Below are 16,987 nucleotides of genomic sequence, written 5' to 3'. Positions count from 1 at the left end.
GGAAGAGAAGGATATGCTGAGAGAGTTAGATGAAGAGGGGTGGGAGGAGGCACGTATGGAGCATAGACTTGTTGGACCGAATGGCCTGTGTCTGTGCTCTAGGCTCTATGTAATTCTACGCAACTCCCAACTTTGGACCTGCATGCTGCTTCTGAGTCTGGCCAAAGCTTGCTCTTGCAGCTTTCTGTTTTAAGCCTTACTGACTTTGCAACCTTTGCTGTCAAACCTGACTGTCCATGAGCAATACTTTTTAAAAAGAAAACCCGGCTGACTGCGTGTGTTCACAGTCAAAAAAAGTGACTGCCACGATGCGGGGAGCAGATGCTTCCGTTAAAGAAAAATAGGGGAAAAAACCTGCCGTGCCACCAAACCTCGCCGCTGGACTCTCCCCTTTGAAAGGAGGAGCCCGCTCACTGCCGCTCGTCACAGTTCCCACACCTCAGCTTTAGCCTTCCACAGAATTAGTTCTTTTGGGATTTGTTCTCGGGATATGGGAGGTGCTGGCAAGTCTGCACTGCCCATCCCATGGGAGGATCCCACTTGAAATGGGATTGGAGCACAGAGCTCCAGCTAAGCAGTCAGCACCGGCACTGGTACACGCACAATAGGGCGAATGGCCTCTTTCTGTGCTGTAAATTCGATGATTCCAGCACTCTTCCTTTGTTTAGGTGAACAGAGCAGAACAACTTACTCCAGATGGGGTCTGAATCACTTGATTTGTGCTCTCTCCCTGTTAGTGCAGACCAGTAACTCTCTCCTGCTATAGTCAAGCACTGTGCTAATGGTTTCATAGCTTTACGGCATTCATTATAACCTCTATAAGTTTGACTTATAGGGAGACGTTGGATAGACTGGGACTTTTTTCCCTGGAGAGTAGGAGGTTAAGGGGTGATCTTATAGAAGTCTATAAAATAATGAGGGGCATAGATAAGGTAGATAGTCAAAATCTTTTCCCAAAGGTAGGGGAGTCTATAACGAGGGGGCATAGATTTAAGGTGAGAGGGGAGAGATACAAAAGGGTCCAGAGGGGCAATTTTTTCACTCAAAGGGTGGTGAGTGTCTGGAACGAGCTGCCAGAGGTAGTAGTGGAGGCGGGTACAATTTTGTCTTTTAAAAAGCATTTGGACAGTTACATGGGTAAGATGGGTATAGAGGGATATGGGCCAAGCGCAGGCAACTGGGACTAGCTTAGTGGTATAAACTGGGCGACATGGACATGTTGGGCCGAAGGGCCTGTTTCCATGTTGTAAACTTCTATGATTCTATGATTCTCTCGATCTCTTTCCCAAGCAGCACACTATGCCATATTCCATTTAACACTTACTACCTTTTATTGGTTCAGAGAATCAGAACAATTTAAGCATGGATGGAGGCCATTTCACCATCCAACTGCCCCAGACCCTGCCACCCCCTCCTCTCCTGCATCACCCAACGACAGTCACCAATCAGTGGACAAACTTCGATCAAACCTAGAACCAAACCTAGAACCCTCACCATTTCTACCCAGCCCCCTCTTACAAACCAGAAACTAGGTTCCATTGCGCTGTGTCAGGGGCCCAGGGAGTGGGTTGGGGAGGGGAACGAGCTCTCTCAGAGACTGAGAGGTACAGAGGGGAACGAGCTCTCTCAGAGACTGAGAGGTATAGAGGGGAACGAGCTCTCTCAGAGACTGAGAGGTACAGAGGGGAACGAGCTCTCTCAGAGACTGAGAGGTACAGAGGGGAACGAGCTCTCTCAGAGACTGAGAGGTATAGAGGGGAACGAGCTCTCTCAGAGACTGAGAGGTACAGAGGGGAACGAGCTCTCTCAGAGACTGAGAGGTACAGAGGGGAACGAGCTCTCTCAGAGACTGAGAGGTACAGAGGGGAACGAGCTCTCTCAGAGACCCTGGGGGTGGGGGGGTTTGAGCTGCCTTAGGGGACTGTCCAATATCTCCAGACCCTCGAACTGACCCTTATTTCTGAACAATCACCCTCATTTTAACACACACGTATGTCTATATCTAATAATCCATGTTACCGGTACATTTGTACCCAAGTAAATGAAAAGGTTTGTAATAATCCAAATCAGCTGGACACCAGCCCACCTGCTCCAGACCAGCAGCCAGATCTGAACTTTCCACCGTTCATCCTGACTCTGGACTCTGCCTTCTCCTAAGCAGCCCCTCTGTACTGCACTGGAGTATCAGCCTGGTCCTGGAGTGGGGCCTGAATCCACAACCGTCCGACTCTGAGGCAAGGTTATTACCAACTGAACCAGGGTGATACTTGTTCCCGGGAGTGGCTGATGTTTTACTATTGGGACCTCGATGGCGGGGACGTGTTCATGAAACTCGCAGTGTTCAGGGAATGTAGTTCATTAGATCTGTTAAAAAAACAGAGTAGGAGGCACCTATAATTAGACAAGATTCAACCAGTTCATTGTGTGCACCTCATGAAATCCAACAAAAGCCAGCAGAGAATAAAGAGCTGGAGTAAGATATTAGTCAGGTTCCACGAGGATCAATTGTTTCTTTGTAGTATTTTTTTTAAACTTTTGTAATCCTGTTAAATGTAAATGCATCTCACAAGAAGCTGTAACAGCAGCCAAAGTCATCGTCACAGAACCAGCTCCTGGCCTCTGCCTGTCTAACCACTAACAAAATGAGCTGAACTGTCTGCCCTTCTGGGGGATGCTAGCTCCTGCACCGTGTAAAACGGCAGAGTCGGAAGACAGACCGGAGGGGTCGTGTGCAGTCTGCCTCCCCTCCACCTGTGGCCACCATGTTCTTCCAGGGGTCGATCCATTCACAGAATTCCCATTGAACCGCAGAAGTTTACCGCACAGGAGGAGGCTACTCAGCCCAGTGTGTCTGTGCTGACTCTTTGCTAGAACAATCTAAAAATAATCCCACTCCCCGAAGCCTCGTTTCTTCCTTTGCTTCAAATACTGGTCCAGGTTTCCCCCTGTGTTCTCTGTCACAGCCACTCTCTGTAGCAAAGCATTCCATACTCCAGCAACAATCTGTGTGAAGAAATTTCTCCGAACCTCCCTCCTCACTCAGTGACAATTTTAAATTGATGGTTCCTCTTCATTGATTGCCCAACCAGAGGAAATAGTCTTTCCCTGTCAAAACACTTCATAACTTTAAAAGCCTCCATCAAATCTACTCTCTGTTAGCTCCAATGCCTCAACTCTCTCTTCGTAACTCTAGTTTCTCATTCCTGGCAACATCTTGGTGAATCTGTGCCGTACACTCTCTACAGCTTTAATGTCCAGGTGTAGGATCTTGACAGACGCATGGTCAGCACTGTTGTCAGACGCATGGTCAGCACTGTTGTGTCTCCTTTTATAGCTCTCCGGCACGAGAAAATAAGGGAACGATTTTAACAGGCAGGATGACCCCATTATCCACAAAACAACTAAACGGACAACATTGAACCCACAGGCCCATCTCCCGTCACTCTGTGGCACAGTGCACTGGAGCATCACTGAGAGAACCACAAGACGCCTCCTGGGGCCTTCAATAAAGTTAGTGAGGGTGGTGGAAAGCTGAGTCACTGTGCGACATCGCCATCTGCTGGCGGAAAATTTCCAACAACGTTCACCTGAGGAAGGAGGAAGCCTCCGAAAGCTTGTGAATTTAAAATAAAATTGCTGGACTATAACTTGGTGTCGTAAAATTGTTTACAATTGTCAACCCCAGTCCATCACCGGCATCTCCACATCATGAAAATTAACACGACAGCTTCATAAAGTCCCCATTTCATTCTAAGTTAACAGAAAATAAGGAAGACTTGCTTTTATATAGCGCCTTTCACTACCTCATGACATCCCAAAGCGCTGCACAGCCGAGTACTTTTTGAAGTGTAGCCACTGTTGCAATATAGAAACGTGGCAACAATTTGCGCACAGCAAGATCCCATAAACAGCAATGAGATAATGACCAGATGATGAGCTTGCTAGGTCAGTTCAAAGGTCATTAAGAGCAAACCATAAAGGCCAGACTGGGCAAGAGTGGCAGGTTTTTATTCCCCTCCCCCCCCCCCACTTTGTGGGGTCAAAAATATTCTCAACGGTGTGTTCTGGAACTTGACATTTTCACCAGCGCAAACCCAATACCCATCGGGGTATGGGTGGGGGGTCCGGCCGGGGGCTCGCCGGGATGAATATAAGAACATACAGAAATATGTTAAAAGGGTGACTAGAGGAGCAAAGAGGGACTTAGAGAAAACAGCTACAGACATAAAACACAAGATGTTTGTTGAGTATCTCAATAGTAAAAAGGCAGTCAGAGAAGAAGTGAGAACCGTAAAAGATGCAAACAGGCTCAGAATTGGCAGACGATGGTAACCGTTCTGATGGATTATTTCCTCCAAGTGTTTACAAGAGATGATGTGAGGTAGATACCCGCCCAGAGTTTGCCCAGGCAAAATCAATTACTTCCATGTCAAGAAATCTCCAGGGATCGATCATATTTATCCTGGAGTGCTAAAAAAGACTAGGAGGAGATTTGAGAACCATTGACGATCGTTATGAGTGAGTCACTGGGCACCAGAAGATAGAGACTGAAGTGGTGACCACGTTCAAAAAGGGTAATAGATCAGAGAAAGGCAACTACAAATGCAATACTCTTCAACTCGATGTGAAATAATGGAATCGACCAGATGCAAACTTGAAGATTATCTGTACAATAATGACTTAGTAAAGAGCAGTCAACGCAAATTCAGAAAGGGAAGTCCTGCATGACCAACCATCTTGACATCTTTGCGGAAGCGCCATCCCAAATGGACCGCAGTGAGCCCCACAATGTGCTGTACCTAGACTTCTAGAAGACATCTGATGAAGTTCCACATGAAAGGCTTTTAGTTAAGCTTAAAACTGCAAATCTTCGGTCTGAATAAGAAGATAACAAGTGCTTGTTAGAGCAATAACGTCGGGGTTGGGGAGGCACTGGGTGGGGTGCCCCAGTGATTGGTGTTTCTAATTTACATCAATGACTTAGGCTCAGAAACCCAATGCAAACTGGTCAAATTTGCAGATGACACCAAGCTAAGAGGGGCAGAGGAATTGGAGGAGGACCTCAGAGATTATACAATGAGTTGGACAAGATATGTAAATGGGCAGAAGGATAGCAGCGGACATTTAATGCAGATAGATGTAGATTACTGCATGTAAGAAGGAAAAATGGGCAATGCACATACTCCACAGATGATGCTGAAATAGTAAAGATGAAGTTGAAAAAGTCCAAGCAGCCCAAGTAGACTCAACCAATGCAGAGCGGCAAACAGAGCTGATACGGTGTTGAACTACATAGCCAAAAACATTGGAATACAAGTCAGAGGAAGTTATGATCAAACTATATAACGCACCTTAAATACTGTATCCAGTTATGGTCACTGAGACACAAGGAAGATATTCAAGCATTAGAGGCAGGGCAGAGGCAAATCACAAGGTTGTTCCTTAGTGTTGGAAGTCTGAGTTATGAGCAAAGGCTGGAGAAACCTGGACTTTTCAGCCTTGAATGGAGGCATCAAGGAGGTGATCTTATTGATGCATGTACAAGATAACAAATGGTAAACAATTCCCCCAAAAACTTTGTTGAGGCTGGGGGTCAACTGAAAATTTAAAACCTGAGATTGGTAGATTTTAGTTAGGCAAGGGTATTAAGGGTTACAGAACCAAGGCGGGTAGATGGAGGAGAGATATAGATCAGCCACGATCTAATTGAATGGTGGAACAGACTCGAGGGGCTGAACGGCCTGCCCTGTTCCTACGTATGAAAAAAATAAATCCAGAAAGTTAGATTGGGAGAGTAAGACAAGGGGTCACAGGTTCAAACTAATGAAAGACAAATTTAGGACGGTCAGGAAGATCTTCTTCACACAAGGAGTAATTAGTACATGGAATTGGTAGGCAGTCGAGGCAGGAACCCTGGAATCATTTCAGAACCAATTGAATGCTGCAATGGGGGAACGTTAGGGTCATTCTGGATGGATGAACTAAGATGGGCCAAATGGCCTGCTTCATCCGTAACGATCATGTGAAAAGGGTGAGCATCCATTGCCAGCTTAACCTTCTACAGAGTATAAAAGTTGATAGTTTGCTTGGTGCTGGTAATAGGTACTTGGATTCAAACTGCTGACTACAGTCGCCTGTGGATTAGTGAGATCAAACGAGTCCTTTGCTTGACTTTCTTCTTTACATTTCTCACCGCACTAATAAAGACAACGCTATGGACATTTGGTTCTTTACCGGCGAGAACTTCTTGTCTCCTGCTGGAGCCACGTGGCCTCGACTCCATCCACTGTTGAGGTGGTCTTCGATCGTGGCAGAGAACAGCAGTGGGACGCGGGGACCCGGCTTAAACCTGCAGTGCTTCCGATCTGCTGCTCCTGTTTTTTAAAAAAAATCCCAATGTAAACACACTTTTTACTGGCAGAACTTGGCCTTTTAGTTTGTGTAAGGCTTACTCCCACTATCTATCTATTATTCAAGAAATTGAATACACAAGCTTTAGCTATTGAAGATTCTGTCCATCTTGACACTTGTAATTCTGCAAACATGAGGTGAAGATCTCTGCTGTGCTTTCCAGGAGAGAGGGAGAGGGTGGGGAGAAGGTCTCGTGATACGTGGGGTTAAGGCTCTTCCCCGGAAAGGAGAGTTAACCTAGAACATTTCTATACACCCCTAGCGCGAATGAGTAGAAGTCTGGAAGGAGTTCTCCTCTCTGCTCTTTTGGCCCTAACCGAATCTGGTCACTCCCCAGGTTTTTGTGCCAAGCTGACCCAACTCAGGCTATGCATCAAGTGCTGGGCATTAAAGTAGCTGCACGATTTGATTTACAGATTAACAATTCAGGAGGAGATTTCCATTCATATCAATCAGGATATCAATCTCCAGTTTGTCAGCCACGGATAAATACGTGCGAGAAGGTTTAAATCTGGCGTAAATTCTTAGAGGGCTTGACAGGGTAGATGCTAAGAGGCTGTTTCCCCTGGCTGGAGAGTCTAGAACTAGGGGGCATAGTCGCAGGATAAGGGGTCAGCCAGTTAGGACTGAGATGAGGAGGAATTTCTTCACTCAGAAGGTTGTGAATCTTTGGAATTCTCTACCCCAGAGGGCTGTGGATGCTCAGTCATTGAATATATTCAAGGCTGAGATTGATAGACTTTTGGACTCCAAGGGAATCAAGGGATATGGGGATCGGGCGGGAAAGTGGAGTTGGGGTCGAAGATCAGCCATGATCTGATTGAATGGCGGAGCAGGCTCGAGGGGCCGTATGGCCTACTCCTGCTCCTATTTCTTATGTTATGTAAATAACTCTTTACACTGTTGCATTTCCTGAGGTGTAAATTGTGAGTTTGCATCACGTATGTGATGAGAGTATAAATAATGCAGTATCACTACCATTCCCCGTACTGTGTGTGAGCATTTGATGGAGTACGTCAAATGTCCATTCACTTTTCTCATTCTCTTCTATTGAATTTTTGGGTGCTATTTTTTCGACCTTTTAGGGAAAGCTATTCTTCAATCCTCTGGGAGCTTGCAGATTCATTTGTGAGGAAATCAAAAACAAGATTATTACATAAAGAATAGAAATGCAGGAAAATGGCATTATAAAATCAGCTTCGAGAGGGGCCTAATTCAGCTCAGCCAGCAGCCAAATGAACGCCTCCTGTGTTAAAATTTCTATATACTGAGCTATGTCAAATGTAAAACGTTCTTTAGATTACATGTAACCCTGTGTGCAAATCTGAAACTGAAGATCTGGTGAATATAGCACATTCATTCAATTGGTTTCTGTCATGTTGTGTTCACTTCAAGCAGGACAACATCACAGAATTACATAAAATCTACAGCACAGAAACAGGCCATTGAGCCCAACTGGTCCATGCCGGTATTTATGCTCCACATGAGCTTCCTCCCTCCCTATTTCATCTAAACCTATCAGCATAACCTTCTATTCCTTTCCCCCTTCATGTGTTTATCTAGCTTCCCCTTAAATGTATCTATCCTATTCGCCTCAACTACTCCTTGTGGTAGCGAGTTCCACATTCTAACCACTCTCTGGGTAAAGAAGTTTCTCCTGAATTCCCTATTGGATTTATTAGTGACTATCTTATATTTATGGCCCCTAATTCTGGTCTCCCCTGCAAGTGGAAACATCTTCTCCACGTCTACCCTATCAAACCCTTTCATAATAATCTTAAAGACCTCTATCAGGTCACCCCTCAGTCTTCTCTTTTCTAGAGAAAAGAGCCCCAGCCTGTTCAATCTTTCCTGATGGGTATAACCTCTCAGTTCTGGTATCACCCTAATGAATCTTTTTTGCACCTTCTCCAGTGCCTCTACCTCCTTTTTATAATATGGAGACCAGAACTGTTCACCGTACTCCGAGTGTGGTCTAATCAAGGTTCGATACAAGTTTAACATAACTTCTCTGCTTTTCAATTCTATCCCTCCAGAAATGAACCCTAGTGCTTGGTTTTTTAATGGCCTTATTAACCTGCGTCACTACTTTTAGTGATTTGTGTATCTGTACCCTCAGATCCCTCTGCTCCTCTACCCCATTTAGACTCTTATTATCCAAGCAGTTTATTCTTCCTACCAAAATGTAATAGCTCACACTACACCTCTATATTGAAATTCATTTGCCAATTACATGCCCAAATACATCGCATTAAAAGTACACCTTGTATCATATAAGGATATAGGGCGTAGGCTTCTCCCTGGCCCAGGGTCAACAGAGGCCAAATGTAGACCTTTATAAGTTATAGAGAAGTGCAAGGAATGTCTAACATCCCTGGGCACAGGGCTGCACATAAGCCAAGAGTCAAGTGGTAAGATTCACTTTATAAAATAAGATCTGCCACCAACATAGCTTGTGTCTGAGTGGAAGGACAGAGTGTCAATCCCACAGTATTCATGGAGTGAGCCATCTGAGGGAGGGGGAGTTTGAAGGGCAATTCAAATTCGTAATCATGGCTGTTTTAAAACTGGAAGGAGCAGAGGGCTTGGAACATCTCTCCCATCTTCCAACTTGCCCACTTTGTCAAATGGTGCGTGGAACTTTGAAAGGAGAGAGAAAAAGGAACTTACAGTATAGGAGGAGGGGAACGATTAGACCCTGGTTTACAAGAGTAAGCAATACAAGCACAAGCCAGAGAACGCCACGAGGGTTGATTCTACAGCATGCACCTTGCACTTTTTCTCTTGTAATATGCTCCCATCTGGGAGTCCTTTTAGCCTGATCATACGATGATACGTGATTGGTGCAATCGCGAACCTCTGCGCCAATCACCGGCAAGCCCTACTTTTCCAGCCGAGACCCCTTTAGGTGCTCTACGGAGTGAAGAACAATTCAGTACTGAGGATTAGCAGAAGAATTAAGACGGGCAATAACAAACGAATAACATTTTTTAAACAGTAGGTCCATCAATGAGCAGCCTATAACTACAGCAGCTTAAGCCGTGCTCACTGCCACCCAATATCGCTCAGTGAATATAAACAAGGTGGCGGACTTCATAATAACAGTAATTGATACTAAACAGTTTGCACTGATAACACAGCCTTTTCAATTATGTATCAACACACACACACTGCAGTGTGATTTGAGTGAGAAGGTGTCAAATGGTGCGGGATCACCTCCAGGAAGTAGTCCCACAGTTAAACTTCAGCCAGGTGCCAAACCGAGCCGGGGACTGAGCTCTCCCTAGCCAGCCAATGAAAACGGGGACAAGCTGTGGAAATTAGGTCTACGTATCCCACAGCACCATCCATGGGTACGTTCTCAATCTGGTATCTGTAGTAATGGAGGCCCCGTGACTTTAGAATCATAGAATCATAGAAGTTTACAACATGGAAACAGGCCCTTCGGCCCAACATGTCCATGTCGCCCAGTTTATACCACTAAGCTAGTCCCAAATTCCTGCACTTGGCCCATATCCCTCTATACCCATCTTACCCATGTAACTGTCCAAATGCTTTTTAAAAGTCAAAATTGTACCCGCCTCTACTACTGCCTCTGGCAGCTCGTTCCAGACACTCACCACCCTTTGAGTGGAAAAATTGCCCCTCTGGACCCTTTTGTATCTCTCCCCTCTCACCTTAAATCTATGTCCCCTCGTTATAGACTCCCCTACCTTTGGGAAAAGATTTTGACTATCTACCTTATCTATGCCCCTCATTATTTTATAGACTTCTATAAGATCACCCCTAAACCTCCTACTCTCCAGGGAAAAAAGTCTCAGTCTATCCAACCTCTCCCTGTAAGTCAAACCATCAAGTCCCGGTAGCATCCTAGTTCCCATTCATTCATTCATTTGGAAGTTGGCTTCATGGACAGTTAAAGAAAAAGAAACTTGCATTCATATAGCACCTTTCATGACCTCAGGACGTCCCAAAGTGCTTAACAGCCAATGAAGTACTTTCGAAGTGTAGTCACTGTTTCTAACGTAGGAAACGTGGCAGCCAATTTGCGCACAGAAAGATCCCACAAACAGCACTGTGATTAACGACCAGATAATCTGTTTTAGTGATGTTGGATTGAGGTATAAATATTAGCCAGGGCACCAGGGAGAATGCCCCTCCTCTTCTTGGAAATAGTGCCATGGGATCTTTTACGTCCACCTGAGAGGGCAGACGGGGTTTAATGTCTCATCCGAAAGACGGCACCTCCAACAGTGCAGCACTCCCTCAGTACCGCACTGGAGTGTCAGCCTAGATTTTATGATCAAGTCTCTGAAGTGTGACTTAAACCCACGACCTTCCGACTCAGAGGCGAGAGTGTTACTCACTGAGCCATGGCCAACATCTTACAGCAGGCCAATCAACTGTCAGTCATTTAGATTGAGACGCGCTCATTTTGGATCAAAAATATCACCTATCTTGACTTATCGCACTTGGAAATAAATGTTTAATCAGGTTTGCAATACATCACAATCATTTTGAACCAAAATCTCTCCCTAAAATCTCGTTACTGTTGATTACAGCCCTGATGTACAGTGATTTGCTGCTGCCATAATTTCCTTGGAGTCATTCCCTGACCCTTGAGTGAATACAATATTTAGAATCAGAAGCCAGGGTGGGTCTCACCACTCCAGGGACCAGGATGCCTGTGCCATCTCAGTGGTTGGGAGGTGCCTGTATCTCCTGCAGGGCATGTTTTGAGGTGCCTCAGAGACCTAGATCGAGAAGGTTCAGCTATCTCTAGAGGCCTAGAAGTGGCGGGGGGGGAAGGGTTTGAGATATCCCAGGGGTCAGGGAGTGATGCACTATTTCAAGGGCCCAGGAGAGTGCTCTTGGGCCAAGGCAGCGGCGAGGGGTTCACCTGTCCAAGGGGCAGAAGCAGGGATGAACTGTCTTAGGGGCCCAAGGGGGTGGCGGAGGGTTAAAGTATCTCAAAGGCGCTGGGAAGTTGTTGAACTATCTTAAGTGCTCAGGAGTGCTGGGAGGGTTGAATTATCTCAGGGACCCCTGGGTGCAGAGGTGAGGGTTGAATTATCTCAGGGACTCAAGGGTGCAGAGGTGAGGGTTGAATTGTCAGGGACCCAAGGGTGCAGAGGTGAGGGTTGAATTACCTCAAGGACCCCTGGGTGCAGAGGTGAGGGTTGAATTACCTCAGGGACCCCTGGGTGCAGAGGTGAGGGTTGAATTACCTCAGGGACCCCTGGGTGCAGAGGTGAGGGTTTAAGTATCTCAGGGGTCCGTGGGTGTGGAGGAGGTTGAATTATCCCAGGGACCCCTGGGTGCAGAGGTGAGGGTTGAATTACCTCAAGGACCCCTGGGTGCAGAGGTGAGGGTTGAATTATCTCAGGGACCCCTGGGTGCAGAGGTGAGGGTTGAATTATCTCAGGGACCCAAGGTGCAGAGGTGAGGGTTGAATTTTCTCAGGGACCCAAGGTGCAGAGGTGAGGGTTGAATTTTCTCAGGGACTCATGAGTGCAGGGGATGAGGGTTGAATTATCAAGGACCCAAGGTTGCAGGGGAGGTTAAATTATCTCAGGGACCCATGGGTGCAGGAGATGAAGGGTGAATTATCTCAGCGGTCCAAGGATGCAGGATGAGGCAGAATTATCTCAGGGGCCCAAAGAATTATTAAATTATTTCGGGGACGCTCTAGTGTATTCAGCCACCCTCCTTTCCATACGTCCCCACATCCTATTGCTCAGGTTACTGGTCCATTTTGTTCACTGAGTAATTATTGACAAAGAAGTCCTCCTTCATCGGCAATGGCGTCAAAATGACTATCGAAACCACAGCCGTCCCTGCATCGAGCTGTTGACACCGTGTGATTTAGGGTTAGGAATTGGGATTAAGGTTAGGGGTTAGTGTTAATGTTGGGGTTAGTGTCGGGTAATGTCAGGGTTAGTGGATAGTGTTAGTGGATAGTGTTAGGGGGTGGTGTTAGGGGGTGGTGGAGTTAGATTCAATCAAGATTCAAAAGGAAATTGGAAAAGTACTTAAATGGAAAAAATTTGCAGAGCTACGAGGAAAGGGCGGGGGAGTGGGACTAGCTGGATTGTTCTTGCAGAGAGACGGCACGGATTTGACGGGCCGAATGGCCTCCTTCTGTTCTGTAACCATTCTATGGTGAGTTAGTATTAGGAGTTAGTGTTAGGGGTTGGGGTTAAAAAACATTATTGGCAACGCTATTGTCATTAGACACGTCCTTTTGTTGATGATACTGTTTGTGAGTCGTCGAAGCCTCTGAGGGCCGCGAACAGCCCCGACCCCCCGGTAAACACCGGCCACACCTCGGACTGGGTCGCCCGGCTCCTGTCTCTCTCACCTCCGCCTCTTGCCGGTGGAGCGTGTCCGACCCGAAGTTATGCTGAGGCCGAGCAGGAGCAGGAGCACGGCCCCCCGCCTCATCACTCGCAGCTTCCGCAGCCCGCTTCTCCCGGCCATCGCAGCCCGTTTCCCAGCAACGGCGGGTAGGCGGGCAACCCGAGCGCCCCGCCTCCTCCTCCTCCTCCTCCTCCCAACACAGCGCCACCTGGCGCTCGGCGGACCGCTCCAGCAGGAGAGAAGCGGAGCTGGTTAGCGACATTCAACAAGGGACAAGCTGTCCAGGTCCACCCCTGACAGGTTTAACTCTTCTAGTCTCTCTCCACACATGCTGAGTGATTTTGTTTCGGATTTCCACGATCTGCAGTATTTTGCGAGGGACAATCTGCACTGCTTTTAAGTTTGATGCAAATATCACCCCGAAAAATATATATAAAGACGGCTCTCCCGCCTTCCCTTCCTGCACTTTTTTGACCCACAAAAACCAGGCTATCTGAATCGTAAAGCTCTTTTTTTTTTAACTTCTTTCAGGTTTGTTCTTATCCGGTGTTTAAATCCCTCATGGCCTCGCCCTTCCCATATCTTCACAACCCCCTCCAGTGCCATAACTCACCCATCCACCCACCCAAGCCAGCGTTGCCAGCTCTTGGTAGTCCTGGTGGTTTGATCATGTGACATCTGATCATGTGATGCCTGATCACATGATCACTTGCCCACAGTTTGCAAATGTTATTGTAAAGGTTGAGAGCTCTGCAGTTGAGTGTCTTTGCTCATGCTTTTGTGTCAGCAGTTGTGCGAGTCGTTCTGAGAACAAGACCACCGTCTGCCCGCCCGCGAGCAGACGGAGAAAGTGCGCAGGCGCAAACCACAGGTGTGAAGCTTCAAAATAATGAGGCCCTGGGAAAGAATTAGTTAGAGAGAGAGAGAGAGAGAGAGAGAGACCTGGAGACAAGGTTTGCTTTCAGCACCGGGAGGGTGCAAGCGGGAGGAAGAGCATGTAGATGGATCTGGAATTCAGAAGGAAGAAGAAAGACGACACGACCCTAATGGTATTGAGGCAATTAGAGGGCGGGAAAGGACGTAATGGTTAATAGGACGTCAGAGGTGGGACGGAGACCTTTTTATTAGATCCAGTCTGGCAGTGTTTTAGAGGTGTTGGTATTGGTAGAGTCAAGAACTGCCGAGGGGAAAAAGAACTGTTTGGTATGAAAGGAGATGGTGAGTTCTGGGGATGGGGAAGCTTCAGCAAGGTAGGTGATGTGGGTGATGTACAAATGGTGCTGTGTGTGGTTTGGGCCATATAGAGCTTCTGTCATTGGGCAAGGAGGGCATTAGAGATAACATCACTCTCTGATTTTCATCAGAGAGAAGTTTTGATTGTGTTTTAACTGTGCGTAGTGTTTCTTCCCACTTTTTCTTTATTTGTTCATGGGATGTGGGCATCGCTGGCGAGGCCGGCATTTATTGCCCATCCCTAATTGCCCTTGAGAAGGTGGTGGTGAGCCGCCTTCTTGAACCGCTGCAGTCCGTGTGGTGAGCTCCCTCCAACAAGAGTTGACAACCCTAGTTACAGGCAAACTGAAAAGAAACAGATAGCAGTGATGGAGCTAGATAAAGGAATTCATCAAATGAGTAGTGATTGCACACCTCCGAACCCATCAGTCTGAAAATAGGGCCCTTTGAATCAACAAGCAAATGACTGGTGTAAGGAATTGAAATTCCCTGCTTCCATGAGGTTATATACTGCGACTGCTTATGAAAGTGGCCACTTTCTACGTTGCCTGTGCTTGAACAAACCAACTGGCAATAATGGGCCAGATTTTGCTGAAAAAATAATGGCGTCTGAACGACGCACAATGTCATTAATACACAAATCGACTAACAACTTGTAGCGAGGAAGAGATAGCCCGTGAATTGTGAAACGCCACAAGTTGCTGGACAAATTGCGTCACTCTGCCAATAGTTTCTTAAAAACGGCATCTCACCCTTAACCCCCCTGTGATTTTCATGAAGTTGTTCCATTTACACATTAATTGCCCATTAAACTCGCCACAGAAAGTTAAGTATAGCATGAGTACCCTTTTAACAACATGATAATCGTTAATGACTGCAATCAACCTCTCGGGGCCCAGAACGTGAACAATTATAAATGTGACGTCTCATTCCTTCAGGTTGTGAATTGTTTCAGGAGATTTTTTTAAAAATCAAATTTTAAATTTTTAGATGTTTTTTCTTACTTTTCCTTTTGTCTCTTTTTTTTCTCTTTTAATCCAATCTTTCATTCCCTTCTTTATTTCTCTTTCTGGACCTGATTTGAGTCTAATTCACTCTCCTTCTCAGTCCTACCTTTGGTTGTTTAAATCTCATTCATAGTCTCACAGTAGGTAGGGCACAGGAGGAGGCAATTCAGCCCATCGTACCTGTGCTGGTTCTTTGAAAGAGCTATCCAATTAGTTCCCATTCCCCTGCTCTTTCCCCATTAGCCCTGTATTTTTTTTTTCCTTCAAGTATTTATCCAATTCCCTTTTGAAAGTCACTAATGAATTTGCTTCCACCACCCTTTCAGTGCATTGATTAAGGAGATAGGCCGTTGGTCCCACCGATCACCAAGGTCCCAGATGTCCCGTTGACCTCGCCATGCCATTACCAGCTCGCATTTCCAGCAACTTTGCAGGCACGAAATTTTAAAACCTAAACATGTGATTGAGAGCCTAACTAACGGGGCACGCTGCGAAAAATCTGCCCCAATTCCACCAAAACCAGCGAGGCCGCAATGGGTACTCACAATGCCCTGCGCCGCTGAAACGGCTCCATTGTGTGAGTGGAGCAGCCGTGCCTCCACAGACTAACTCCGGGGCTGGCTGTGGGAGCAGCTGCACCGAGTCGGAAGGAATGGGAAGGAACAACCTGCGGCGGTCGTCAAGCGACTGTGACGTTTTCTCTCCCGAGTTGCTCACAGTAGTACCCGGAAGATCAATCCTCAATTCCAGGAGACTTCCGGACAATCCGGGAGGGTTAGTAACCCCACCCCAAGCACTCTGTTCCTCTGACTCCAGCCTCCTGTACACCGGCCTGATCCTTCCACCCCATCACTGGTGGCTGAGCCTTCAGGTCGACTAGTCCTCAGTCTCTGGAATTCCCTCCCCAAGCCTCTTCCAAGTATCACAGTAAGTACAGCAAAGGAGGAGGTAATTCAGCCCATCGTGGCCTGTGCCGGCTCTTTGAAAGAGCTATCCAATTAGTTCCACTCTCCCTGCTCTTTCCCCATAGCCCTGTAAATTTTTTCCCTTCAAGTATTTATTCAATTCCCTTCTAAAAGTTATTATTGAATCTGCTTCCACCGCCCTTTCAGGCAGTGCTTTCCAGATCATAACAACTCGCTGCGTAAAAAAATGTTACCTCATGTCGCCTCTGGCTCTTTTGCCAATCACCTTAAATCTGTGTCCTTTGGTTACCGACCCTTCTGCCACTGGAAACAGTTTCTCCTTATTTACTCTATCAAAACCGTTCATGATTTTGAACACCTCTATCAAATCTCCCCCGAACCTTCTCTATTCTAAGGAGAACAACCCCAGCTTCTCCAATCTCCCCATCTCCATCTTCTTCCTTTAAGGCCCTCCCTTAAAGTGCAATATAAATTAAAGTTGTTCTTGTAATCCAGGATTGAACAAAAAAAGAATATTGATAAAGTTGCATCAACCAGGAGTCTTCGAGAAGGAGTTTGTAAGCAGAGAGTGAGCTGCAGAATGCTGATGTGTTTTAAATCTTAAACAATTTTTTAAATTCAGCAGCTCTCTGCTTACAAACTCCATCTCAAAGATTCCTGTAAACAATTTTACAACACCAAGTTATAGTCCAACAAATTTATTTTTAATTCCACAAGCTTTCGGAGGCTTCCTCCTTCGTCAGGTGAACGGTATGGAAATGACATTTTCGAATCCTTCGCATTTTAAAATCACAGAACAATGCCTGGTGATTACTGCCCGTTGCCAAGGCAATCACAGTGAGCAGACAGAAAGGTGTCACCTAAAAAGGCCACCGAATATACAAACCCCCAAAAAAAGAGAGAGAGAGAGAAGGAAGACAGTCAATGACCCGTTATATTAAAAACAGATAACATTTGTTCGCTGGTGGGGTTACGTGTAGTGTGACATGAACCCAAGATCCCGGTTGAGGCCGTCCTCATGGGTGCGGAACTTGGCTACCAATTTCTGCT

The 16,987-nt window shown here is 46.3% G+C and overlaps 1 protein-coding gene across 4 annotated transcripts in view; it reads right to left on the bottom strand.

Annotated features, from left to right (window-relative positions):
* LOC137299267 (uncharacterized) overlaps positions 1–13,374 on the bottom strand; it is a 71,027-nt gene extending 57,653 nt beyond the window's left edge. For all 4 annotated transcript variants that reach the window (XR_010957867.1, XM_067967933.1, XM_067967940.1 and 1 more), the window contains exons 1-2: positions 12,773–13,374; positions 6,235–6,374 (exon numbers count right to left, since the gene is read on the bottom strand). Coding sequence is in view for 3 of the 4 variants with exons in the window: in XM_067967933.1 (XP_067824034.1) it covers positions 6,235–6,374; positions 12,773–13,033 (401 nt within the window). In the remaining variant the exon portion in view is untranslated. The remainder of the gene's footprint in view (positions 1–6,234; positions 6,375–12,772) is intronic.
* Between the last annotated feature and the right edge of the window lie 3,613 nt (positions 13,375–16,987).

Source organism: Heptranchias perlo, chromosome 2, assembly GCF_035084215.1.
Source record: "Heptranchias perlo isolate sHepPer1 chromosome 2, sHepPer1.hap1, whole genome shotgun sequence".
NCBI classification, from domain to species: domain Eukaryota; kingdom Metazoa; phylum Chordata; class Chondrichthyes; order Hexanchiformes; family Hexanchidae; genus Heptranchias; species Heptranchias perlo.
This window is presented reverse-complemented; position numbering and strand designations above follow the sequence as displayed.